This window comes from Populus trichocarpa, chromosome 16 (assembly GCF_000002775.5).
Source record: "Populus trichocarpa isolate Nisqually-1 chromosome 16, P.trichocarpa_v4.1, whole genome shotgun sequence".
NCBI lineage: Eukaryota > Viridiplantae > Streptophyta > Magnoliopsida > Malpighiales > Salicaceae > Populus > Populus trichocarpa.
This window is the reverse complement of record NC_037300.2, coordinates 6,413,992-6,435,549: the sequence shown is the minus strand read 5'-3', so window position 1 is coordinate 6,435,549 and position 21,558 is coordinate 6,413,992. Positions and strand designations below refer to the sequence as shown.

General features: G+C 34.2%; 1 protein-coding gene across 2 annotated transcripts; it reads left to right on the top strand.

Annotated features, from left to right (window-relative positions):
* The first annotated feature begins 573 nt into the window (after positions 1–573).
* LOC18106204 (tRNA ligase 1) lies at positions 574–21,258 on the top strand. Of its 2 annotated transcripts, XM_024587739.2 has the most exons (27): positions 574–962; positions 1,039–1,386; positions 1,507–1,557; positions 1,852–1,934; positions 2,185–2,284; positions 2,722–2,800; positions 3,255–3,378; positions 5,210–5,316; positions 5,695–5,823; positions 6,216–6,280; positions 6,400–6,564; positions 6,767–6,927; positions 7,045–7,076; positions 7,621–7,781; positions 8,650–8,729; positions 8,909–8,974; positions 9,071–9,360; positions 11,008–11,115; positions 12,152–12,249; positions 13,281–13,341; positions 14,381–14,457; positions 14,564–14,635; positions 14,726–14,802; positions 18,055–18,135; positions 18,945–19,047; positions 19,208–19,366; positions 20,683–21,258. In XM_024587739.2, exons 1-27 carry the CDS (start codon positions 816–818, stop codon positions 21,073–21,075), a joined length of 3,417 nt encoding a protein of 1,138 aa, XP_024443507.1. In that variant the 5' UTR covers positions 574–815; the 3' UTR covers positions 21,076–21,258. The 2 variants fall into 2 exon arrangements, with proteins under 2 accessions (XP_024443507.1, XP_052303944.1); XM_052447984.1 differs by lacking the exons at positions 574–962; positions 1,852–1,934 and having other exon boundaries at positions 1,321–1,386.
* The last annotated feature ends 300 nt before the right edge of the window (positions 21,259–21,558 follow it).

The following is a 21,558-nucleotide window of genomic DNA, read 5'->3' as shown; positions in this document are numbered from 1 at the left end:
TATATGGGGAAACACTGCAGCAAAACAAAAACTATGTAGGGGAAACACTGTAGCAATCCATATTGTTTTTTTTTATAAAAAAACTACAAAGCTAAATTCTCAACCAACTTAATATAAAAAAATAAAATCTACAAAGATTATTTTGAAAAAAAAAAGAATAAAGAAATCATAAATAAAAAACAATGTATGAGAATATTATAGCAATCCACAATGTTTTAAATAAAAAAATTACATAGTTAAATTTTTAACCAGCTCAATATTTAAAAATTTAAAAAAATTAGCAAAGATAATTTTGAAACAAAAAAATTTAAAAAAAAGAAAAAGAAAAAGAAGAAATCAATTTTGGGTAAAAAAAAAAGCAAAAAAAAAACATGTAAAAAAAAATAACAAAAAAAAAAAATCTACTACAGAATATCCCACACGTTTTAAAGTTTTTTAATTAATAATTAATGGGATAAGTTTAAAAGACGTGGAGAAAGCTACCGTATTTTCCAAAACGAGAGTATTGTTAATAAAGTGTATAATATTTTAAAATTTAAAATTATATATATAACCCTGCAACGGATGCCCTGAAACCAGAAACCAGAATAATAAGAAAAATGGAACGCCAATTGTCAAAGTTATGAAGTTGCTACCGATCGCAAAACCGATTACCTTAGCTCACGAGGAGAAGGTCTTGTAAACAAAAATACAGCGCCGCTTCAGCCGCTCTTACTATTAAAACCCTCCACCACGCTCCGCCGGCACATTCAACTCTTTCACCGCGCCAATCAATCACATCCACTCGGTCTGCTTTGAGTTCGTTTAAGCGGCTGATGAAGCAGAGGATCCTCTGCTCTCGCATTTTCACTCTCCCTTTTTATTCTACAAACTTCATTCCTGTTCGAGCCTCCATATCCATAGCTCGCCTTTTCACTCTCCCTTCCCTTTCTCTTTCTCACCCCAATATAATCATGCCTCAGGTACACACAAATCCCAATTCTATAATAATTGATAGTGTTTTGTTTATACTTGTTGGATGAATTGGGGTTTTTGCAGAGAGGACAACAAAAGTGTAAAGCCGAGGCAGATACCGATAAGGCGGCTTCTTCTTCATCGATGCCAAGTGCGGTGGCTGAAGCAGTCACTAACAGAATGGGTGGGTTGAGTATAATAGCTGAAAACGAAGTACATAAAACTATTTCGAAGCCTAAGTCTTATCAAACAATTGCCAATGCTGATGTTGAAAATGTGTCCGAAACAACTCCAAAAAGCAGTGCAAGTTTGAGCAAAATATTCAAGGGTAATTTGTTGGAGAATTTTACATTGGACGATTCGACCTATTCACTTGCTCAAATAAGAGCCACTTTCTATCCTAAATTTGAAAATGAAAAGTCTGATCAAGAGGTACTCTTGCTGATTTCTCTCTTTTGATTCTTTGTTTTCATTTTTTTTATGATTTAGATAATTTGTTGCTTGTTCGTCGCAGCTTTAACCAATTTATTTCTTCCACTTTGATATGCGCAGATTAGGGCCAGGATGATAGAGGTGGTGTCTAAAGGGTTGGGAACCTTGGAGGTAAAGGGTCTGTAAAACCTTTGTATTAAAAAGCTGTTGACTTTACACGCTATTTTCTGCCTCTTTTGTCTGTTTTAGCAAAACCCACAAAACCCACACATTATGGAATTGACAACATTCGGCACTTTGGATTGGTCATGAAGTGAAAATCCTTCAAACTACAGTTAGATTTTTCCAGTCTTTCGTAGATGTTATCTTAATCCAGAATTTTGGCTTATTGTTCTTTGGATGTTTTCTTCTAGTTTAGTGATATGCTTGACTGCTTGGCTTTGTTAGTAATGGCCTTTTCCACAGGTAACTCTTAAACATTCTGGGTCACTTTTTATGTATGCGGGTCATGAAGGTGGAGCGTATGCCAAAAATAGTTTTGGGAATGTGTATGTGCAAAATATCCTTCACCCTCTTCTCCTCTCTCCCCATGTCTAGCGGTTCTAGTGTACTGTTTTATCAATTTTATACTGGTGCTGTTTATTACTCGATTGCTCATCTTATTATCTGCTTTTGCTTAATTGGTGGGCAGGTGTGTTTCATGCACTGACTTTACCACATTTTTCATACTCCATCGTCAATGGTTACTTTTACTAATTGCATAAGATGTAGCTTGCTGAACATAGTTTTCTAATGTAGATACACTGCTGTTGGTGTCTTTGTTCTTGGACGGATGTTTCAAGAGGCATGGGGAACTGCAGCTGGAAAGAAGCAAGTGGAGTTCAATGATTTTCTTGAGGTAATATTGGAAAAAGATTTAGAATGAGCTAAAAATGGAAAAGAGAATAGATTCTTCACGCCCCTTTTTGACCTGTTAAAAAAAAACATTTTTTTAGTCAATCCTACGTTGTTTGATGATAATTACACAGTTTCTGTTTCTCTCTCTTCTTCTCATCATTTATGTTCCCTTTTGTCTGTGGCATTTATGTTTATGAACAATGCTTATATCAACAATTTTAAGGCTCCATTTCTTTCCAGCTTTCCTTATCTAATTACAATGCTGGTTTGCTTGCTGATTTCTGATTCCTCATCTGGTTCAACGTTTTTCCTAGTGCATCATCTTTCTACTATTTGAGCATAATTCCTATTATCTTATCATTATATTGTGGCTCACCATCAAAACAGTAACATTAAGGTGCACCTGTCAGAACTAACAGTATCATTTCCTCCATTCAGATAAACCGCATGTGCATATCAATGGAACTAGTTACTGCTGTTCTAGGAGACCATGGGCAACGCCCTCGAGAAGATTATGGTAGTGTGCTTCTTCCGATTTTTTTGACTTAGAATTTCCAAGAATACTTCACATGATCTTTAAGACACCTACTTCCCATCATTATTCTTTTATAGAATTCATTGCAAGTTTGAACTTTTATTAGGAAGTTATTATTTGATTGATCTGGTTTGGAGTGAGAGCATAAGTTTTATGGTGTTGATTGGATGGTCAAAATTTGGTATTCATGGTTTTATTATGCCTCAGATTTTGGCAAGGAACTTCAAAAGAAGATGAATAGTGGGTGCAAATAATTGTGACTTTGTCATTATTATGGAATTGGCAGTATGATGTGTACTTTAAAATTGAATTGACAAGTCAGATTATTGTGAGGACACATATTTTCCCTTCTCCAGTATGTTGGCTACATTTAACTAACTCCTTTGGGCTTGTGGAATTTCTTTACTAATGCTTATGTCCTGTGTTCTTGCTGCAGTGGTGGTGACGGCAGTCACAGAACTGGGCAATGGAAAGCCAAAGTTCTACTCAACTCCTGAAGTGATTGCCTTTTGTCGGAAATGGCGCCTTCCAACAAATCATGTTTGGTTGTTCTCAACAAGGTAATGGTCTGGAATCTGTATTGTTTTAGTCTGTTGTAAGAATTGGTTTAATTTAGTGATTTATCTCTCAAATAATGGTTGTTATAGCTTTGATAGAAGATAGTCTCTGGAATTCTGAGATGTGTCTGTCTTACAATTTCAAAGCGGTTGGAACAATTGAGGAAGGGTCAGAATTAAGAAATGTCATCTGATTAATCTGGGTGGAAGGAAGGGAATCAGATTTTGGAATAGAGTTCAAAGAGGATTTACATGAGATATCACCAAGGGAGAATTATAGATGAAACTCTTATCGATCAAAAGAGTAGAAAGATTAGAAAGAAACTAACACTGAGCAAGGATGGGGCACTAGGACTCCAGCAATACAAAATACGATTAATTTGACCAATATAATGTCCATAAAAAAAGAAAATTACAAAACTTTCTTTTGTATGACTGGTTGATTTTGGTCAAGAAACTTCACCTGTCCCTCCACTTTTGAGGTCCCTGCAATGTTGCTAAGGATGAGCTGTAAGCCAGCACGGGTTTTCTTAACTGAGAATTTCCTTCATTGGGAAGCTTTTCATCTTGTGTATAGGAAATTTTCACAAAAGCCTCAAAATTGAGCTCTTAATTGAGAACTGAAAGAAATCCTAAAGCACTGCATTCTAAGTGGTAAACTTAAATTTTCCTTGCTGGAAGAAATTTTGACAGTTGATGGCTGAAAATTTTAGAAATATGGCTAGACATTGTGTAAAATGCTGAAACATACAACCAGATGGCTGCATCAGACCTTTTTCTTCTATGTAGCTGCCTGGCTGGTTTCTGCAATGGAAGACTTGGTACAAAGAGGAAACTTTTTGTCTGCCCTTTTATGATTGCTAAATCAGGCATTCATTTTATTTTCTGGTTATGCCACAATATTTTCATTATCTTCTGTTTCTATTTTCTTTGTTCCTTTCCTTTTCTTTCAAGTTATGTTTAAGATTAAGGAAATTACAATAAAGAGAAGTTTAAGATTAAGGAAATTACAATAAAGAGATTTCCTGGAAAAGGGAATTGTAGGCTGGAAGGATTTCCAAGTTTTCCAATTTACTTTTAATCTTATCTTCTAGGCTAACTTTTTTTTCTTTCTTTCTTCTCAAAGAGGGAATTAGGTTTCTTCAGTGTAGAAATGCCATATAATATCTTGTCTTGAGTACCAGAATTACACTTCTTTTCTTTTATTGCACATGGTAAAAAGAAAGCAAAAAATAATCTCTTTATACTTGTTTGGTTCTTATTTTTCTCCAGAAATGAAGTTTAAAATCAGATCTTGTAATCTAGGAATGTACGTTTCAATTTTTTTTTCTTGGCAGACTTCTTATTTTTCATCTTCTCAAAGAAGAATTAAGTTCTCGCCAGTATAGAAATGCCATTGACATTTGTTTTGAAGACCAACAAAATACTTTTCTTCTTTCCTATTTAGGGTGCATCTGACACAAGAAACCAAAGGAAAATCTATTTATAATCTTTTTGTAATCATATTTTCTTTCTGGAAGAAAGTTCAAATCATCGTAATTTAGCAATATAACTATTATGGTACACTGGAAGGATAATGGAAATTTTTATGCACCACTAGTCTTGGTATCATTAAATCCACTAATGTTATAAATGGCTACTGTTGGAACAGTCATTGAAAGAAATTGTTGAGTACTTTATTTTTTAAGCCCCAATTAATGTTTGATAAAAGGTAACTCACTTGAAGAAATTTTTATTACAAGTGACTTTTGAACTACTCAGTGTGTGATCTTATATGTCATGAAAACTAATTGAGATACATTTTTTAATTTATATATTTACTTTGTTAATCAAGGAAATCAGTGACATCCTTTTTTGCGGCCTATGATGCATTGTGTGAGGAAGGATTGGCAACAACTGTATGTAGGGCTCTTGATGAAGTTGCTGATATATCTGTGCCAGGTGGAGTTTTAAAGTAGAATGTGCTTCAATTATGTTGTGATTTTAGATTATTGAATTATATGTGAACTAATAAAGTCAGGGATTTTTGAAATTTCTCTGTTTTCGACTGTCATGAAATTGTGCATGAGGGATGGTTGTGGGAAACAACATAATTTTTTAACAACAGATGAAAAGGTGAATGGTATACATAAAATCTATGCACTGTTGGGATGGAAGGGTGAGGTGTGCTTGTGCTCGTGCTCAGAATCAATTATTGATAATTCAGAACAAACATTTATTTTCATGCTTTTAAGTTACGTCATAATCAATGAGAGTTGAAAATGTAATTTAACTAACTTAAGATATTGATAGCAGTAATCAGCTTTTATGGTTATCCAGGTTCAATAGACCATATAAAAGTGCAGGGTGAAATTTTGGAGGGTCTTGTGGCTCGTATTGTTGGTCATGAGAGCTCAAAGCACATGGAGGAGGTATTGAGAGAATATCCTCCTCCACCAGTTGAGGGAGGTATGATGCTTTGCCTTGTGTACTGTGTTCACATCTCTTTTTATTTTTTATGGTCATTTGGAGACTCTTAGTCATCTTTTGATTTACTTACTGTTCTACTTTTTGAAGTTGACGAGCCCATAATATTTTTCATTTAGATGATACTTGTGTATCCTACTATGGTCCCTACAGTTTTTGATGTGCATTTGGAGACGTGTATAGACATAAAATGCTTGTAATGGACCCATGCCTATCCTCATTTATTGGTTCACCATTTTTTGTGTCTTTGTTGAAAGGTCAATGCAATGCCCTCCCTTCCCCTTCTCTACCCTTGTGATCACTGCACAGACACAATAAATGAAACTCACTTTTTGATATTTCGGAATTACATCTAATTTGGTTTTATACTCCAGCTGGCCTTGACCTGGGGCCAAGTCTAAGGGAAATCTGTGCTGCAAATAGGTCAGATGAAAAACAGGTGAGTCAGAGTTATATTCAACCTGACAAAAAAAAGCATTATATTTGCTTTAGAAAATTAGATTGTAAAAGTAACTTAATTGAATGCATTGCTATTTGATTTGTGAAACACTGCTGCAGCAAATAAAAGCCCTCCTTCAGAGTGTTGGCTCTTCATTTTGCCCTAACTTTTCAGACTGGTTTGGGGTTGAATCTGGTGATAGTCATTCAAAAAATGCCGACAGATCTGTTGTCTCAAAATTTTTACAAGCTCACCCTTCTGATTTTTCTACCACAAAGTTGCAGGTGAGGCCATTCAATATTATTATAAAATGTTGCTTCATAATTAATTTTCATGCTCTCAAAATAATGCAATCCTTCGGGACATTGTTGACTGCTATCATGGTTTGTGAATTAATTGAACTTTTTTGTGGAGCCAATATAGTGTTAAAAAGCTGCATATGGTACTGGTTTCTGAAGTTGTAATTTTAATTCTTGATTGATCTAGGAAATGATTCGTTTGATGAGAGAAAGGCGTTTACCAGCTGCTTTTAAATGCTATCATAACTTCCACAAAATCGGTTCTGTATCTGTTGACAATCTTTTCTATAAATTGGTCATTCATGTCCACAGTGACTCTGCTTTTCGGCGATATCAAAAAGAGATGAGGTTTTTGTTTGAACATACAATCTAAATTCTTGTTTTAAGATCATTAGTTTTTCACAAATAATGTTTGCTTTTATCTTATTATCCATGCTGCCTAATTAAACGATTTCCATGCTGTAGGTACAAGCCGGGATTATGGCCATTATACCGAGGTAAAACTCTTGAATCTTGTGAACAAGGACGATTTAACTTTAGGTTGCATTCCAAAATTTCAGTTGTAATACATATCTTTTATTATTATGCTTATATGAAGTCTTGTATTTGGAAATGTTTGATGAGTTGCTTTTTTGTAAAAATGCTATCTGATAGTGATTTAAGCATTGTTTGGATGTGAAGCAAAGTACTCAAATGTTTCCCAAGACATATTAGAGAATATAACATAATTGACGGTGCAAACTTGGATGTTCCAAACAGTATAAAGGCCGAGAAATACATGAGTTAATCAAGATGCAATTTTATATTTATAAGCCCCATTGCCCATTTGTTATGCTCAATAACTGAAATGAATCAATGAAAGGGGACAAATGTTTGGTTGATACTTATAAAAATCTCTATATTATATGAAATGTTATCACACACACACACACACTCTATTTCTCATGTGGATTTGTTGGGTTTTTAGAGGATTGGGGGAAAATGGGAAGCGGGAGCTTATGAGTTATGCACATTACTTCTAACACCTTTTTATGGGTGTAGGGTTTTTTGTTGACATTAACTTATTCAAGGCTAATAAGGAGAGAGCTGCTGAAATTGCAAAAAACAACAACATAGATGGAAATGTTAATGATAGAGCAAAAGATGGTTTAGCTGATGATGATGCAAATTTGATGATCAAACTGAAATTTCTTACATACAAGGTATGTGCTCTTCAACATATTTTTATTTGATTTAAATTGTATCAGAAAGTATAAAAGTTTTGTTCATGTTTGGAGGTTAGAAACTTGCAAAGCAATGATGCTTTTAATTATATATTTTTGTTAAGTGCTGCATTTGTTTGTTTAATTTTTTAAAACAGATAGATTATCACGAGGATTTCTACAAACATTTTTTTTTAATTTATAAAACTTACAGAATAGCTCAATTATTCCTCTACAAAAATCGTAGAATTTATCAATTCAATTTTAGTAATTTTCCCCCTTTCTCCTCAATGCACTTTTCCTTTCTGGTTATTTTCTTTGTATTTTATGAAGTTGCTTTTCTTTTTTAAATTGGCTTAATACTAATATGGTGCCTTTACTTTTCAAGAACAATTTTGTACCTTTCATCTCTACTTTAAATTTATTCAAGCATAAAAAAATATAAGAAAACATTATTAATGAATGTTTTTCCAATTTAGGAAACAGTGCCCCCATTTAAATCTGCATTGAAAATAAGAAAAGATGAAGAGAGATTAGGAAAGATGAACCAAACAGGCTCAGCGTGTCCTTAAAAAAAGGGATATATGGAAAATCTCTTTTAATATTTTTTCAGTAAAACTTGAAGAATCAAACTTTTCTAAGCTATACTGAAAAAAAATTATGTTCTTGATAATTAAATTTTCCACAAGTAAATGTAAATCTGCTATATTTGTGGACATGTGGATTCATGTAGAATTTGTAAGCTTATTTAAGCAATATGGTACTGACTGGAGGAGAACTCAATAATGATTTAGAGTTCTATTGGCTTAATGTGATCTCAATTGTGATGTGCATCTGAATCTTGTTTTCTTTCTTTCCTTTAATGCAGTTGAGAACCTTTTTGATCCGCAATGGCTTGTCAACTCTTTTCAAGGATGGCCCATCTGCCTACAAGGCATACTATCTAAGGTTAGTTTTGTTCTAATTTGCTGTAATTTGTGCTGGAAACTTTGCAAGTGCATATGCTCCCATATGTAATTTGGGCTTGGTTGTTTTTGTTGCTGCTTCTGTTTGTACTGCCATAAATTTAAATTTTAAAGTTTCATCCCCAGATTGTTCACCAAAAATCTATTCTATTTATTTTACAGGCAGATGAAAATCTGGGGAACTTCAGCAGGAAAACAGCAAGAACTCAGCAAGATGCTAGATGAATGGTACTGTGAGAAGTACCCTGTAATCCCTGATGCAGCTTATTCTTTTCATACCTGGTATACATGATTGGTGAATAGAATCTCTCCCTCAATGTTCAGGGCTGTACACATACGAAGAAAATGTGGAAAGAAGCAGTTGTCATCTTCAATATACCTGACTGAGGCTGAATCTTTCCTTGAACAATACGCAAGTCGAAGTCCAGAGAACCAAGTTTTGATAGGATCTGCTGGAAGCTTTGTTAGGGCGGAAGATTTCATGGCCATCATAGAAGGAGGTAGGGACGAAGAGGGTGATCTTGAGATGGATAAGGAGGTGGTGTCCCCAAGTCCTATTTCCTCATTCAAGGAAACTGTTCAAAAGGATAAGGGTTTGATTGTCTTCTTTCCAGGTAAACATACCTCCCTATTAGATGTTTAGCATGCAGTACAATTTTTTGTGGTAACTTATGGGGACCACTTATTTAGCTAATAGGAGGTCAATGGGATCTCCACTGATTTTTCACAACTTTATAGTTTTGAATATCTTGGAGGCAATTAAAAGAAATTTATCATGATATTGTTAGTTTTCTAGTTTTACGTCTCTCTATATTTTTTCAATATGGAGCTATCCTTGTGTAGCTCTTTAAGTTACATGTCAGGAACTAAGCAATTTCACTGAAGTTCTTGGTGTTTTAATTTCCATTTCATGTTAGAAAACTGTATACTTTAGAAAATTCAACTTTCAAATATAGAAGTAATTGTATTGTATATGTGGAATTTGATAGTAATTAACATTGTTATGTGTGAGGATTTTGCAATCCTGTTACATTAGAACCTGGTATACATTTCTAGCTGTTGACATGCTTCATTGCTGTTACACTTAAATGTCTCAATCATTTTATCATTTTCTTACAGTTACAGTTTATGTTCTGTGCATCATAGTTGTAAAATCTTACTGTCTTAGGTTGTTGGGATTTATGTACAATTATTGTTATTATCAGTAAATTATTTTCTTAGTACCTGATGTTTTGGCATATGGTTAAATTTTAAATCTGATGCTTCTAGAACCTAAACTCGGGCGCCAAACAGTTTAATTTTTCCAGAACTGTAGTCCTATTTGAATCCCACATAAGAACCTCAGACATTTTTTGAGAATTTGAAACTTGTGTTCTTGAAGAAGGACCTTAGTTTTGAGTTCAAGGATTCTGGAGCAAGTTTATGAAGTGCATGGGCTATTGTTTAATTTTTAAGTCTTAAAAATTTCATGAACTCAACTTTAGCTGCACTTGAATAAAAAATTATGAATACAATTTTCTGTTTTTGAATGCAAGGATTCCAAGAGCAAGTTTATGAAGTGCATGGGCTAATGTTTAATTTTTAGGTTTTAAAAATTTCATTAACTTGACTTTAGCTGCACTTGAATAAAAAATTATGAATACATTTTTTTGTATTTGAATTAAAAATAGGAATTCCATTAATTTATAACTATTCAATCGCTAGGGTCATATTTATTTTTTTTAATTTTAAGATTCTTATTGAAGAAATTACAAACATAGTAACCTGAATGTAATAAATATGAAGGTATAGGGATCAAATTGTAATTTTTCATGAAATAGGTGTTATCCAGCTGTTGTGCTCTTCTTTCACCCAGTCCTTTGTTGACAGCTGGGCACCTCCATCACTGTTGCCTAAGATACCCAGCTTTTAATGTATTAATTGTTAAATTATTGTTCATGTAATAAGTTAAGGAGTGCATGTTTTTCTTGCAAATTATACTGCAAGCTTGTCTAAATTATCATACATTCTTTAGTGAAATTTCTTTTAAATCCTTATTTTAGAGACTATTGCTAAAATTTGTTAATGACTCATTCGCGACATTGTGTCTGCAATTCAAAACCAATGTCTTTCATTGACAATCTTTTGAATGAAACTTGATGTTTACCTTCATTGCATGCAATCCCTTTCATTTGTACTCTGTAACTTCTATTGAGATTGCTTCTTTATTCTCTCATAGTGAGGGTTCACTTTGTTGTATGCTTTTGAATTTCCGTCTCCAGGAATTCCAGGATGCGCTAAGTCTGTACTTTGCAAGGAATTACTAAATGCCCCTGGAGGTCTTGGAGATGATCGCCCGGTTCATAGTTTGATGGGTGACCTTATTAAAGGTATTTGATTTTGAGCAAATTTTCCTTCAGTTGATATTCAGTGGGATTGAGCTGTTTGTTTATGATATTTGCTTTGCTTTTTTATTTGGAAGGATGGCTTATTCTCCATCAAGATTTTGCAATTCCTTTCTCTATTAATACAATTTTCTTTTATCTTAAAACATTGCAATTAATTGTTCTACATTATAATTTTTGTAAACTAACCAGAATTTAGCATCAATTGAATCCTCCCTTAGGTGGATCCCCAATCATGGGGAGAGATCATGTGGTAAGATCTTCTTGATTTCAAAACTTCTGTCACAGCTGCTTGGAAATCCTTCTAGCATGAATGCGTTAATGTAAATTTATACCCCAAAAATCTGATATTATTTGTGATTCCTTTTTTTTTTCAAAGTTTCAAAAATTTGAGAGGTGGTGAGTTTTAGTTTGGATAACAGTAAGTTAATATTATGGAAGGAAGCATCAATTATGTGTAAGATAATATATTATCTAGAACAGGGAAAAAGAAATCAGATAAGGAAAAAACAAGACAATCAATACAACAGGGTAAACCCATCTGACAGAAGATACATTAAAGAGCTTAATCTAAATGCCCTGAAAGCAGAACCATGCAAATAGGTCAAAAGTCCATCCTGTCCACAATAGTTGCTTTCAGAGAGGCATTCCAAGATACAAGAGTTCCAGTCTATATTCTTCAAAACTACTGCAAAAGAAGCATACTTTCATAAATTAAATGACCAATACTTTATTTTACTAAAAGTATTCTTTGTTATTATGGAATTATTAAAGGTCAAGATGTCTGAAGGAAAAATTGCTCTTTGAACATTAGTTTTCCAAATGGATGATTATGGAGGGAAATGAGCTTGAATTTCCTAATAAGAATACAATATCTTAACCTTTAGTTGATTGCTATGGTTGCTTCTCTTTGTTCATGGTTATAGCATTCTCTTTAATTTCCAATATTTTAACCATCATTCTTAAAGGTTTGCTTTTTTACTTGTATACTTATTAATTTATATTTCATTGCTTTCAACAGGAAAGTACTGGCAGAAGATTGCTGATGAGCGGCGGAAAAAACCATACTCTGTAATACTTGCAGACAAAAATGCACCCAATGAAGAGGTTTGGAGACAGGTAATCTGATTTAACTTGATTACAAAAATTTAGTGGAAAAGGATGGAAGCAGTTTCATCCTTTGTTATTTTTGAGCTGGCAAAGAGGGTGCTATTTTGTTTTGGCATGCACGATGGTGTGGGAAGAATCTTTGAAGATGTAGTTTCCTGAACATTTCAGTTGGCTGGAGACAAAGATGTTATATGGAGTTTTTCTTTTGAGATTGTGGCTTTGCCTCTTTAAAAGTAGCTTTTGGCAGGATTGCACCATGTTTAGAGATGGAATCTTTTGTAGAAATTCTTTGAATTAATCATTAGCACCAGGGGTAATGTGGAATAGAATAAGAAGGTGATTTGCAACTTTACTGAAGGTGGCAAAGTCCAGTGTTAAATTTTGTTACAGGCTTTGTTGATATTTGAAGGTGTTTATGAAGGACCCAACTTTCCTTGGAATTCTATATGGAGGACTAAAGCTCCATTTAGATAATCTACAACTTAGGGAGAACTCTTGAGTCTAGATAATATTCAAAGTACTAACATATATGTGAATAAGTATTTTATGCACCAAGTTCATTTGTTAATCATTTGCTTTTACTCTGCGAAGTACATAAGCTTGTATAAGTTGTGGTATATGGGACTACTGAGTTCTCATTGGGTACGGCAGAGTCAGTTGATTGAGAGTTAGTGCTTGGAGTGGTCGTGCTTTTTGTACAGGAAAAAAGACACGCCAAGCTGTGCATTTTTAGCAAAACAATACCTTGAGTTGTGTTGGATGGGCAAAAGAAGAACATTTGAGGAAGAGTTTGCTCAACTCTGTTACGGAGAGTGCTTAGACTTCATAGATAATTTACATTGCATTTAGTTCAGATAATCTTTAGTTAGTGATCTTACTGCCTGTTCTTTTCCTCCATAGATGGGCAGTATCTTGTTTATCCTATATTAGTATATTTTTGCGCCTCTGAGAGAGAGAGTTGCTGAACCAATGACTGGATTCTTTGTTAATTGAATTTCAAATGACATGCATGTCTTATGATCGGCTTTTCTATTGTTCAGATCGAAGGCATGTGCCGGAGCACCCAAGCCTCTGCTGTTCCGGTCATACCTGATTCAGAAGGTTACCGTTCCCTCTTGTACCAATTATCTTAATTTTTGCATTCCATCTGTAGTGAATAGTAAGACTTCAAAGCATTTCTCTGTCATTATTCACTGGTAAAGATTTAGCTGGATGCTTATTTGTAATTGTATTCTTAGTGGGCTGCTATTGTTTCTCATGATGGTTTGGTGAATTTCATTTTTAAGACTACAAAGCTGTGAAATCAGAATGCGCATTGAATTCTTGGTTAAAACCCCACATTTAGAAAGCTCTCCACTGATATGGTTATATGCATGTTCTTCCTTTTAGATAGATTTAGTTTTTAGAACGTTAAATGCCTTCATGTCTAGGATAAATCATTGCAACTGATTGAATGCTCTGGTATGGCCTGCAGAAGCATTTTTTTGTGTTTTTGGTTTGTTGTTTTATTGAGTGGAGCATCTTGTGCTCTAGCCTACTATGAAAGAAAATAAAAACTAGTCTTGTTTTTTCATTCTTCATAGCTTTTAGTTCTTTTATAACGAGTGCTTGCTCAAACTTATAAATTTTTCTTTTGAAGATAATAAAATTTTCAATATGTGTGCTAGCCATTTACCTAGAAATACAAATTGCAGTGAATCCCATCAAGTTCATGTAAAATGGGCTCTGCACCTTTATCTTTGCTCTGTGTATCAGCTACAATACTTCACTGTCATACATGTTTTCAATAAACTTGGACATTCAAGTGCTTCAATACTCCTAATCTTCTTCGAGTATTACTTTCAAATGGTCGATTCAACTTGATCAGGAATGAAAGTATATCAGTCAGGGACTTTAATGTAATTTTCATGTTTATAAGCTTATACTTTATATAAGCTGGAAGGCACCAACTTAGATTACTCGGCTATCACATCCTCTCAAATCTCTCCTCACTTTACATATAAACCTAAGCAATCAGATTGAAAGTTGTAATCTTTGCTTTTGATTTTTCATTGTGATTTATTTTTCATATTGTTTGTATTTAACTAATAATTTCTTTTTGTCAGTGATTAATGCTTTTTCCTCACTGTTTACTTTTCAGGGACGGATTCAAATCCATTTTCTCTTGATGCATTAGCTGTTTTCATGTTCCGTGTACTTCAACGTGTTAATCATCCGGTACATGCCATTTATACTCCTTTGGTTGGTAAATTTACCAGACCCAAATGTAAAATATTGTCTCTCATCTTTTTAACACGTTCCTCTTTGCTTTGGACTTTTAAAGGGGAATTTGGACAAATCATCTCCAAATGCTGGTTTTGTGCTGCTTATGTTTTATCACCTTTATGATGGCAAGGTACTGTTTTATGTTGGCGTGGTCTGGCCTCCGGGTGTTCCAGCATTTGAATCATCTTTTTTTTATCGTCTTCTCCTTTCTCTTTTTCAGAACCGCACAGAGTTTGAGAGTGAACTAATAGAACGTTTTGGCTCTCTTGTCAAGATGCCATTGCTGAGACCAGATAGGTAAGAAAACTTGAATGTGAGATATTTGGATTCTCCTATATTGTTAATTATCTCATCTTTCAAATTCTGGTTCTTTCTTTTCTTTTCTGTATCTCACTTCTATTATTAAGGTCACTGCTCTAATCTCAAGTATTTTCTTTTTAGAAGTGAGGTTCTCCCAGTTTGTTCATAACTCAATGTCTTGTGCCCTTAGGCATGCACCATCTTCCTATAATGAATGTCCAGTGGTTTCATTCTTCTAAGTTATCATCCTCATGATAAGAATCAGACATATGATTCTCACATAATTTTCACGTTAAAAATAATCTGTTCTTGTAAAAATTGCATTATTTTTATAAAGAATCAGCAACTCCAGCTCAAAGCATGTGCTTTAATTCATTTGTCTTTCATGTGGTAAGTGATCATCATTTTCAAGGTTTGCCCAAGAAGTTAAAAATCCATTACAATTTACATCTCAATGGCAGATAGCTAGCTAGTTTAGTACAATAACAGAAAAACTAAGTGCCTTGATAAATGCAGAAAATTCTTTACAGACCAGGTGACCTCTATGCACTAGAGTACACAAATATCAAGCATATACTTCTCTTGTTGGAAAAAAGCACTAACAAAATTACATATTAATATCTTGCAGTACCTATGTAGCCTATCTCTATACTCGTATCAAACATGCAAATGTTTCACTTTCCTCTTGTGATGCATAAGCAGAGTCCTCTATACTTGCAGTTGAAGTAAAGAGTCTAGAATTCTAAATTAACAAAAACTAATTTGGGAGGGAAAAACACTGTTCACATTGAGAGAGATTAACGTTCAGTGTAATAGTTTAATGATGGTTTTGCTCTTCACACAAAAAATCATTGAATTGGCTATTGTGGATAGTGTTGTCTTTTCACAAGGTTCATTAATCATTATTAGATTGGGAGATTACTTGGTCTTTTCACAATTCTAAAGTATAGTAAAATGACTAAAATATTATTGAAAGCAAAATTTTTAAAACTAGAAAAAGAGGCTTTTTTGTATTTTCAACCTGTTTGAGGGGTAATTTATAATCAAGTTGATTGAGGGGTGATTTAATATTTTAATAAATATAAAATATAATTAAACAATCAAAAGTGGATGGCGTGTATAACCTATATGCTAGCATGTGGGAGGCCCCCATGGTTTTATGGTGGCGCATGCGGTGTTAACCAGCAGCAAAAACTTCCTTTTGTTATGTCATTAGAATTGTCGTAGAGTCTTATTCCTATTGGGATGGTGCGTGAAAGCAGTGGTGGAACGGTTTATTGTTGGAGGTGCTTTTCTTTTTCCCTCGTCTCTACCCTTGAAATTTGTGCTGGACATTCAAAATTTGTATTCAATTTCATCATTTAATTCTAATTTGTGATGTTATTTTTTTTTCAATTTAGTTCTCATTCTTTTGATTATTTTTTGGGTCTTTATCAAATTGATTTTTCTTTTCAATTTCACTGTCCAATAAAACATTTATACTTGTCTTCCAATTTATTTATTTTTATTTCAATTTGATCCCTATCCTTTTAATTGCTCTTTTTTTTTTGGGTTCTTTTGTATTATTGATTTTTTTTTTCAATTTCTTCCTTCAATATTTGATTAGTTAAGAATTGAACTTCATGGTTTTTCCAGATAGGTGACTTCCAGTCTAATAAGCCGTGTCATGGATTTAAAGAGTTAATTAGGGTTGATATCCCTTTTTTTTTTGTTTTTTTGTTTTACCAATTTTCATTTTTGATTTCATTATTCAGCATTGATTTTATGAAAAGAACGAGCTTTGTGATTTTTCTCATTTCCTTTTCTATTAGGCTATCATGTTCTCATGATTTGGATTTCAAGTTTGGATGATTAACCCGGGTTGGCTCGACTTTTGTTGCTCAGGTTACAAATTTGTTATGCTAACTCGGGTTTACTCATTTTTGTTTTTCCGTATTTAATTGGCTGGAAGTTGAGTTACATCCTTTTTCGAAGTTATCGTGATTATTTTTTTCAATTTATCTATTTGGTGTCGTTGTCTATTATTTTATTATATAATTAAAATAAAACCAACTTATTTGACCTAGTCGGGTCTATGACTTGAGTCACAATTTTTCTTCCTTTTTCAAAAGCGTTTGCGACTCTTAAACTTCATGTTTTAAGCAAAAAATATTATCGAGCCTTGCAGCATAAAGTAGGTCCATATAAAAGAACTTGCTTTACATTTAGATGAACAATAAAGTAGGTGCATTGCACCCAATTAAAGTAGGTGCTTTGCACCCAATTAAAAATTTTATCCTCAATCTTTTTACTAGTCAACTGAGTTGTTTTTAGACTAGTCAAGTCAGTTGGGTAACGTCAAGAAGACTCCCACACAGTTTAATTTTAAACTCGAGCTAGGTGATAGGGTTTTTTCTGTCAATTTTGTTTTTTTCCCTTCAATTTCACCCTTGGATTTTTTTACTAGTCGGGATATTTTTGGATCGGCCAAGTTAACTAGGTCACATTAGAAAAACTCCAACACGATTTAATTTTAAACCCGGGTTAAGCAATGAATCGGGCGAGGAGCTTGCAAGGTTGGGCCGAATTTAATAACAATACCAAATAGTTCTCTATGTCTTAAACATTTTTTGTTATTTTCAAAATAAATTTTAATCCGACCTACAGTATAACATGGATATGTGAACTACTATCATGCTAGCATTGTGGACAATGCCTGGTATGTGCTGACCGAATTATATTTGACCCAATCTTGACAAGCCTTGAATAACAACACCAGAAAACAAACTGTCCTTTGATTGTACCTCTGTCTATATTTAACAGTAAATTGTGAACGAGAAGAAATCTAATTGCACAAACTTAAATGAATTAGAAAGCTAAATATCCATAAGCATGAAGAGTGCAGTAGTTTCATGTCTATGTAGCATGTTGACATTTGAAACTAATGGAACCGTGGAAATAGCAAAATGGTGAAATACAATTTTGCACTGGAATGCAATGTCTCAATCAGAGGTCATAAGATGGATTGGAGTTGGCATAAGATTTTCACAAGTAGCCCAGCTTCGTGACATCTCCAAGAGTGGGTTTTCAATACATTAATGATTTCATATTTTTTCGTAAGACAATTACAGATGCAGGCTCTTTTTATTGTTTTCCCCATTTTTGTGTTCCCCTGTGTTTGCGTTTGTTTTACAGTTATTTTAGTTTCATTTACTTCCTGTACTTTGAATGTTGAATCTTTTGTTTGGTTTTTTGCCTTTTCATTTGCAGGAGTTCTCTGCCAGATCCAGTGAGATTGATTCTAGAAGAGGGGATAAATTTATACAGACTGCATACTAATGCACATGGAAGGTGTGCATCTATAATTTGTATAATGCCCAGATAGTTTGCTTTATGTTATGCATAGTAGGATCTATTTGAGGCATGGCATGCATTTATGTTACTCATTGCTCCTCTTAGATGCATGCATCATGGAATTTCTAACTGAAACCTATAATAAGAAAAACTGAGCATTAAGAGACAGAACTCTTCTTTTTGCCAAGTTGCTTGGAATAGAATAATGAATTAAAAACAAAGTATAAATTCATTTGATTTTTACATGTGTAATACTTAAACACCAATAAATCTTTTCTGCAAATTAGTTTCTTCTAGTTGTTAGCACCCCACCCTCGTTCCCCAACACCACTTTTTCAGAATCTTATGCGGTGTTGTCTCATCTATTCTAGCAACTCCTCTTGCACCAATTTAGACAGTCATCGCATTGAACTCTTATTTGTTGTTGATTACAATGAGTTATCACTATTTTATCCGGAAGACTTAGTGTTGACCAATACTCCATTATCAATAAACAGAATTAATAAACTACGTAAGAGTAAAAACTGTCTTTCATTCTCTGGTGAAGAGTTCCTATTTTTGCCTGATGCTGTAGTTATCACAGCATTCACGTCACTACTTCTGTCAATAATTACCAAAGGGCTTCTAGCATCATTATTAGTTGTCATCATTATAATAATGACAGGTGACCTCAATTAGACTCTACTTTTTAGTGTATCTAACGTGCAATAGAAAGTACATAATAAGCCTCTATTCAAAAATATTTTCAACAGTTATCTCATTTTGAGTGAGGATAGTTACATTTTTGTTGTTTGTTCTGTGCTTAGATTGGAATCCACCAAGGGTTCATATGGAAAGGAGTGGGTTAAGTGGGAGAAACAATTGCGTGAGGTTTTAATTGGTAGTGCTGAGCACCTGAATTCCATTCAGGTTTGCATCTTCTATTTCGTCTGTGCTTGTTATCTTTGTTGGGTCGCCAAATATTATTGACTGGAAATCACCATCCGCCTCACCTTTCTAGGACAGAACTCAAGCTCCAATGAAATACCTAGAGCACTAATTAATTTCTTCATAATTTATATCCATCCAGGTTCCATTTGAGTCTGCAGTAAAGCAAGTGTCAGAACAGCTACAGAATATCATCAAGGGAGAATACACTCCACCGAGCACAGAGATGAGGAAACTTGGCACAATTATTTTTGCTGCTGTCAGTTTGCCTGCTACAGAAATCTCCAGTCTCCTAGATAAGGCAAGCATAATGTTGTGTTATTATTTTCTTCCGAGTCTCTCTGTTAAGGGCACTGGGTTTGTGGTTTAAATGACATTTTTAGTTCCTAAAATTAGACAACGCTCACTCTTGCACTGGGTTTGTGGTTTAAATGGCATTTTTAGTTCCTACGATTAGACAATGTGCACTCATGATACCTGTTAGGAATGCATAATTAGATCTTGAACTCTAGTTTCATGACAAATTTTTTCATCATTCCATCCTTTTTCTTCAGCTTAAATATTAAGGGCACTGGGTTTGTGGTTTAAATGACATTTTTAGTTCCTACAATTAGACAATGTGCACTCATGATACCTGTTAGGAATGCATAATTAGATCTTGAACTCTAGTTTCATGACAAATTTTTTCATCATTCCATCCTTTTCTTCAGCTTAAATATTCACCAATAATTGTGCGGGAGTGAAACTTTAGTTTTTTTTATCATCCGAAGCTAGTTTACAAAATAGGTGCTATGCGTTCCATAAAACTGTGGTGATGTGTGTCGGTTATTTACCATGTAAACCTAAAACACCCTTTGTAGGGCTAATTGAAAAGCCAAAAAAATATACCAGAAGAATTTTTTCTCTACCCAATTGCTGTTGTAAAAATCACACTGCTAAAACCTGTTACGCCTCTCCCCTCTAGTGATCTCTGAAAAAAAATAAAGGAAACCAGAGTTTTATTTAGTTCCACGATGCAGAAAGGAATATATATATATATATATAAAATTTGCAATGAAGTTGGAAAAATTGGACAGAACTAGAAAAAGGATGTTAAAGTGAAAATTCACTAGTTCTACTGGAGGGAGTTAGTTTAATGTGTGAGCATTGACATTCAGGGACTGGTATCTGTTAAGGTTCAGACTTTGTAATTAGAATTTTAGATGCTTGTACGAGAGGCTGGAGGGAGTAGTTTTTTAATAAATCAAGCCTGTGAGAATCTCATTGTCCAAGTATATGCCGAATCAAGTTTAAAAATGAAGTAAGGCTTGATATGCTGCGTAGTGAGACAAATCAGATGGGTTCCCAACTTCAGTCCATATTTCTGTCGGTAGGTAATAATAAACATAACAAAAGCTAAATTTGGAAGCTCATATAACTTCCTCCTTATTTCCCCTGTGTTTCTTCTCTTTCCCCTTATTCATCCATGAAGGCTTTCCTTAATGAAAAAAAAAACCTGCCATTGTACAAGTCATATTTAGACTATTTCTATCTGGAAATGGGCATTCTCTTTCTTTGTTTTATGGCTGTAGAAGCTATAGTTTCTGGTCTAACATTGACTTGTGTCTATTGAAATAGTTGGTTGAGAACAACCCCAAGGTCAAAAGCTTTCTCAAGGACAAGGACATGGAACACAACTTGAAGAAGGCTCATCTCACTCTTGCCCACAAGCGAAGTCATGGCGTTACGGCTGTAGCTAGATATGGGCATTTACTCCATCAGAAGGTCCCTGTGGAATTGACTGCCCTTCTTTTCACTGATGAAATGGCTGCTCTAGAAGCGGAAGTTGGTTCTGTTGATGGCGAAAAAGTTATACCCAAAAATGAGTGGCCGCATGTTACCTTATGGACTGGAGAGAAAATTGCGGCCAAGGAGGCGAACAGATTGCCTCAATTGCTTCTGGAGGGGAAAGCAATTCGTATTGAAATCAATCCACCCATCATCATATCTGGTGAACTAGAATTTTATTGAGTTCTTTGATCATTCTTTTCCTGAAGTATACTGGTCGTGGTAAGGTTTTGATTGCATTTCTGTAAAAAATGAGTGCAAAAGTTCTCACAAAATTTTGTAGGAAATAAGGGTTATAGAATTTGTAAGAATAACAGTGTAATAGAATTTGTTATTTATGTGTCGTGCCATTTCTCGACTTCTTTATGCTTGCTAAGCCATTCTCCGGATCATGATGATTAGTTTTGTTATTATGTTCGCTATTTCCTGGTTCAGTCTCAACAAACACAACTAGTCGGGTATTTCCGAGAGCAAAATAATGTATACTGCGGCAAGTCCATTAACTTAGACAAGGTGATGTATATAGACTAACAATTCATTTTATTGCAGCTCTTTTTTGCCTCAAGTGAATCCGACTCTTTAGGCAGAGTTGGTCATGCTAGGAGCGAACTCTGAACATTATGAGAAGCCTTGAATGCGACAACTCGCACCAATGCTTTGTCACCA

Coding starts and splice junctions, on each gene's coding strand:
- LOC18106204 (XM_024587739.2), top strand. CDS start 816: ATGAAGCAGAGGATCCTCTGCTCTCGCATTTTCACTCTCCCTTTTTAT. Junction 2,801..3,254: donor ACGCCCTCGAGAAGATTATG/GTAGTGTGCTTC, acceptor TTCTTGCTGCAG/TGGTGGTGACGGCAGTCACA. Junction 6,281..6,399: donor ATAGGTCAGATGAAAAACAG/GTGAGTCAGAGT, acceptor ACACTGCTGCAG/CAAATAAAAGCCCTCCTTCA.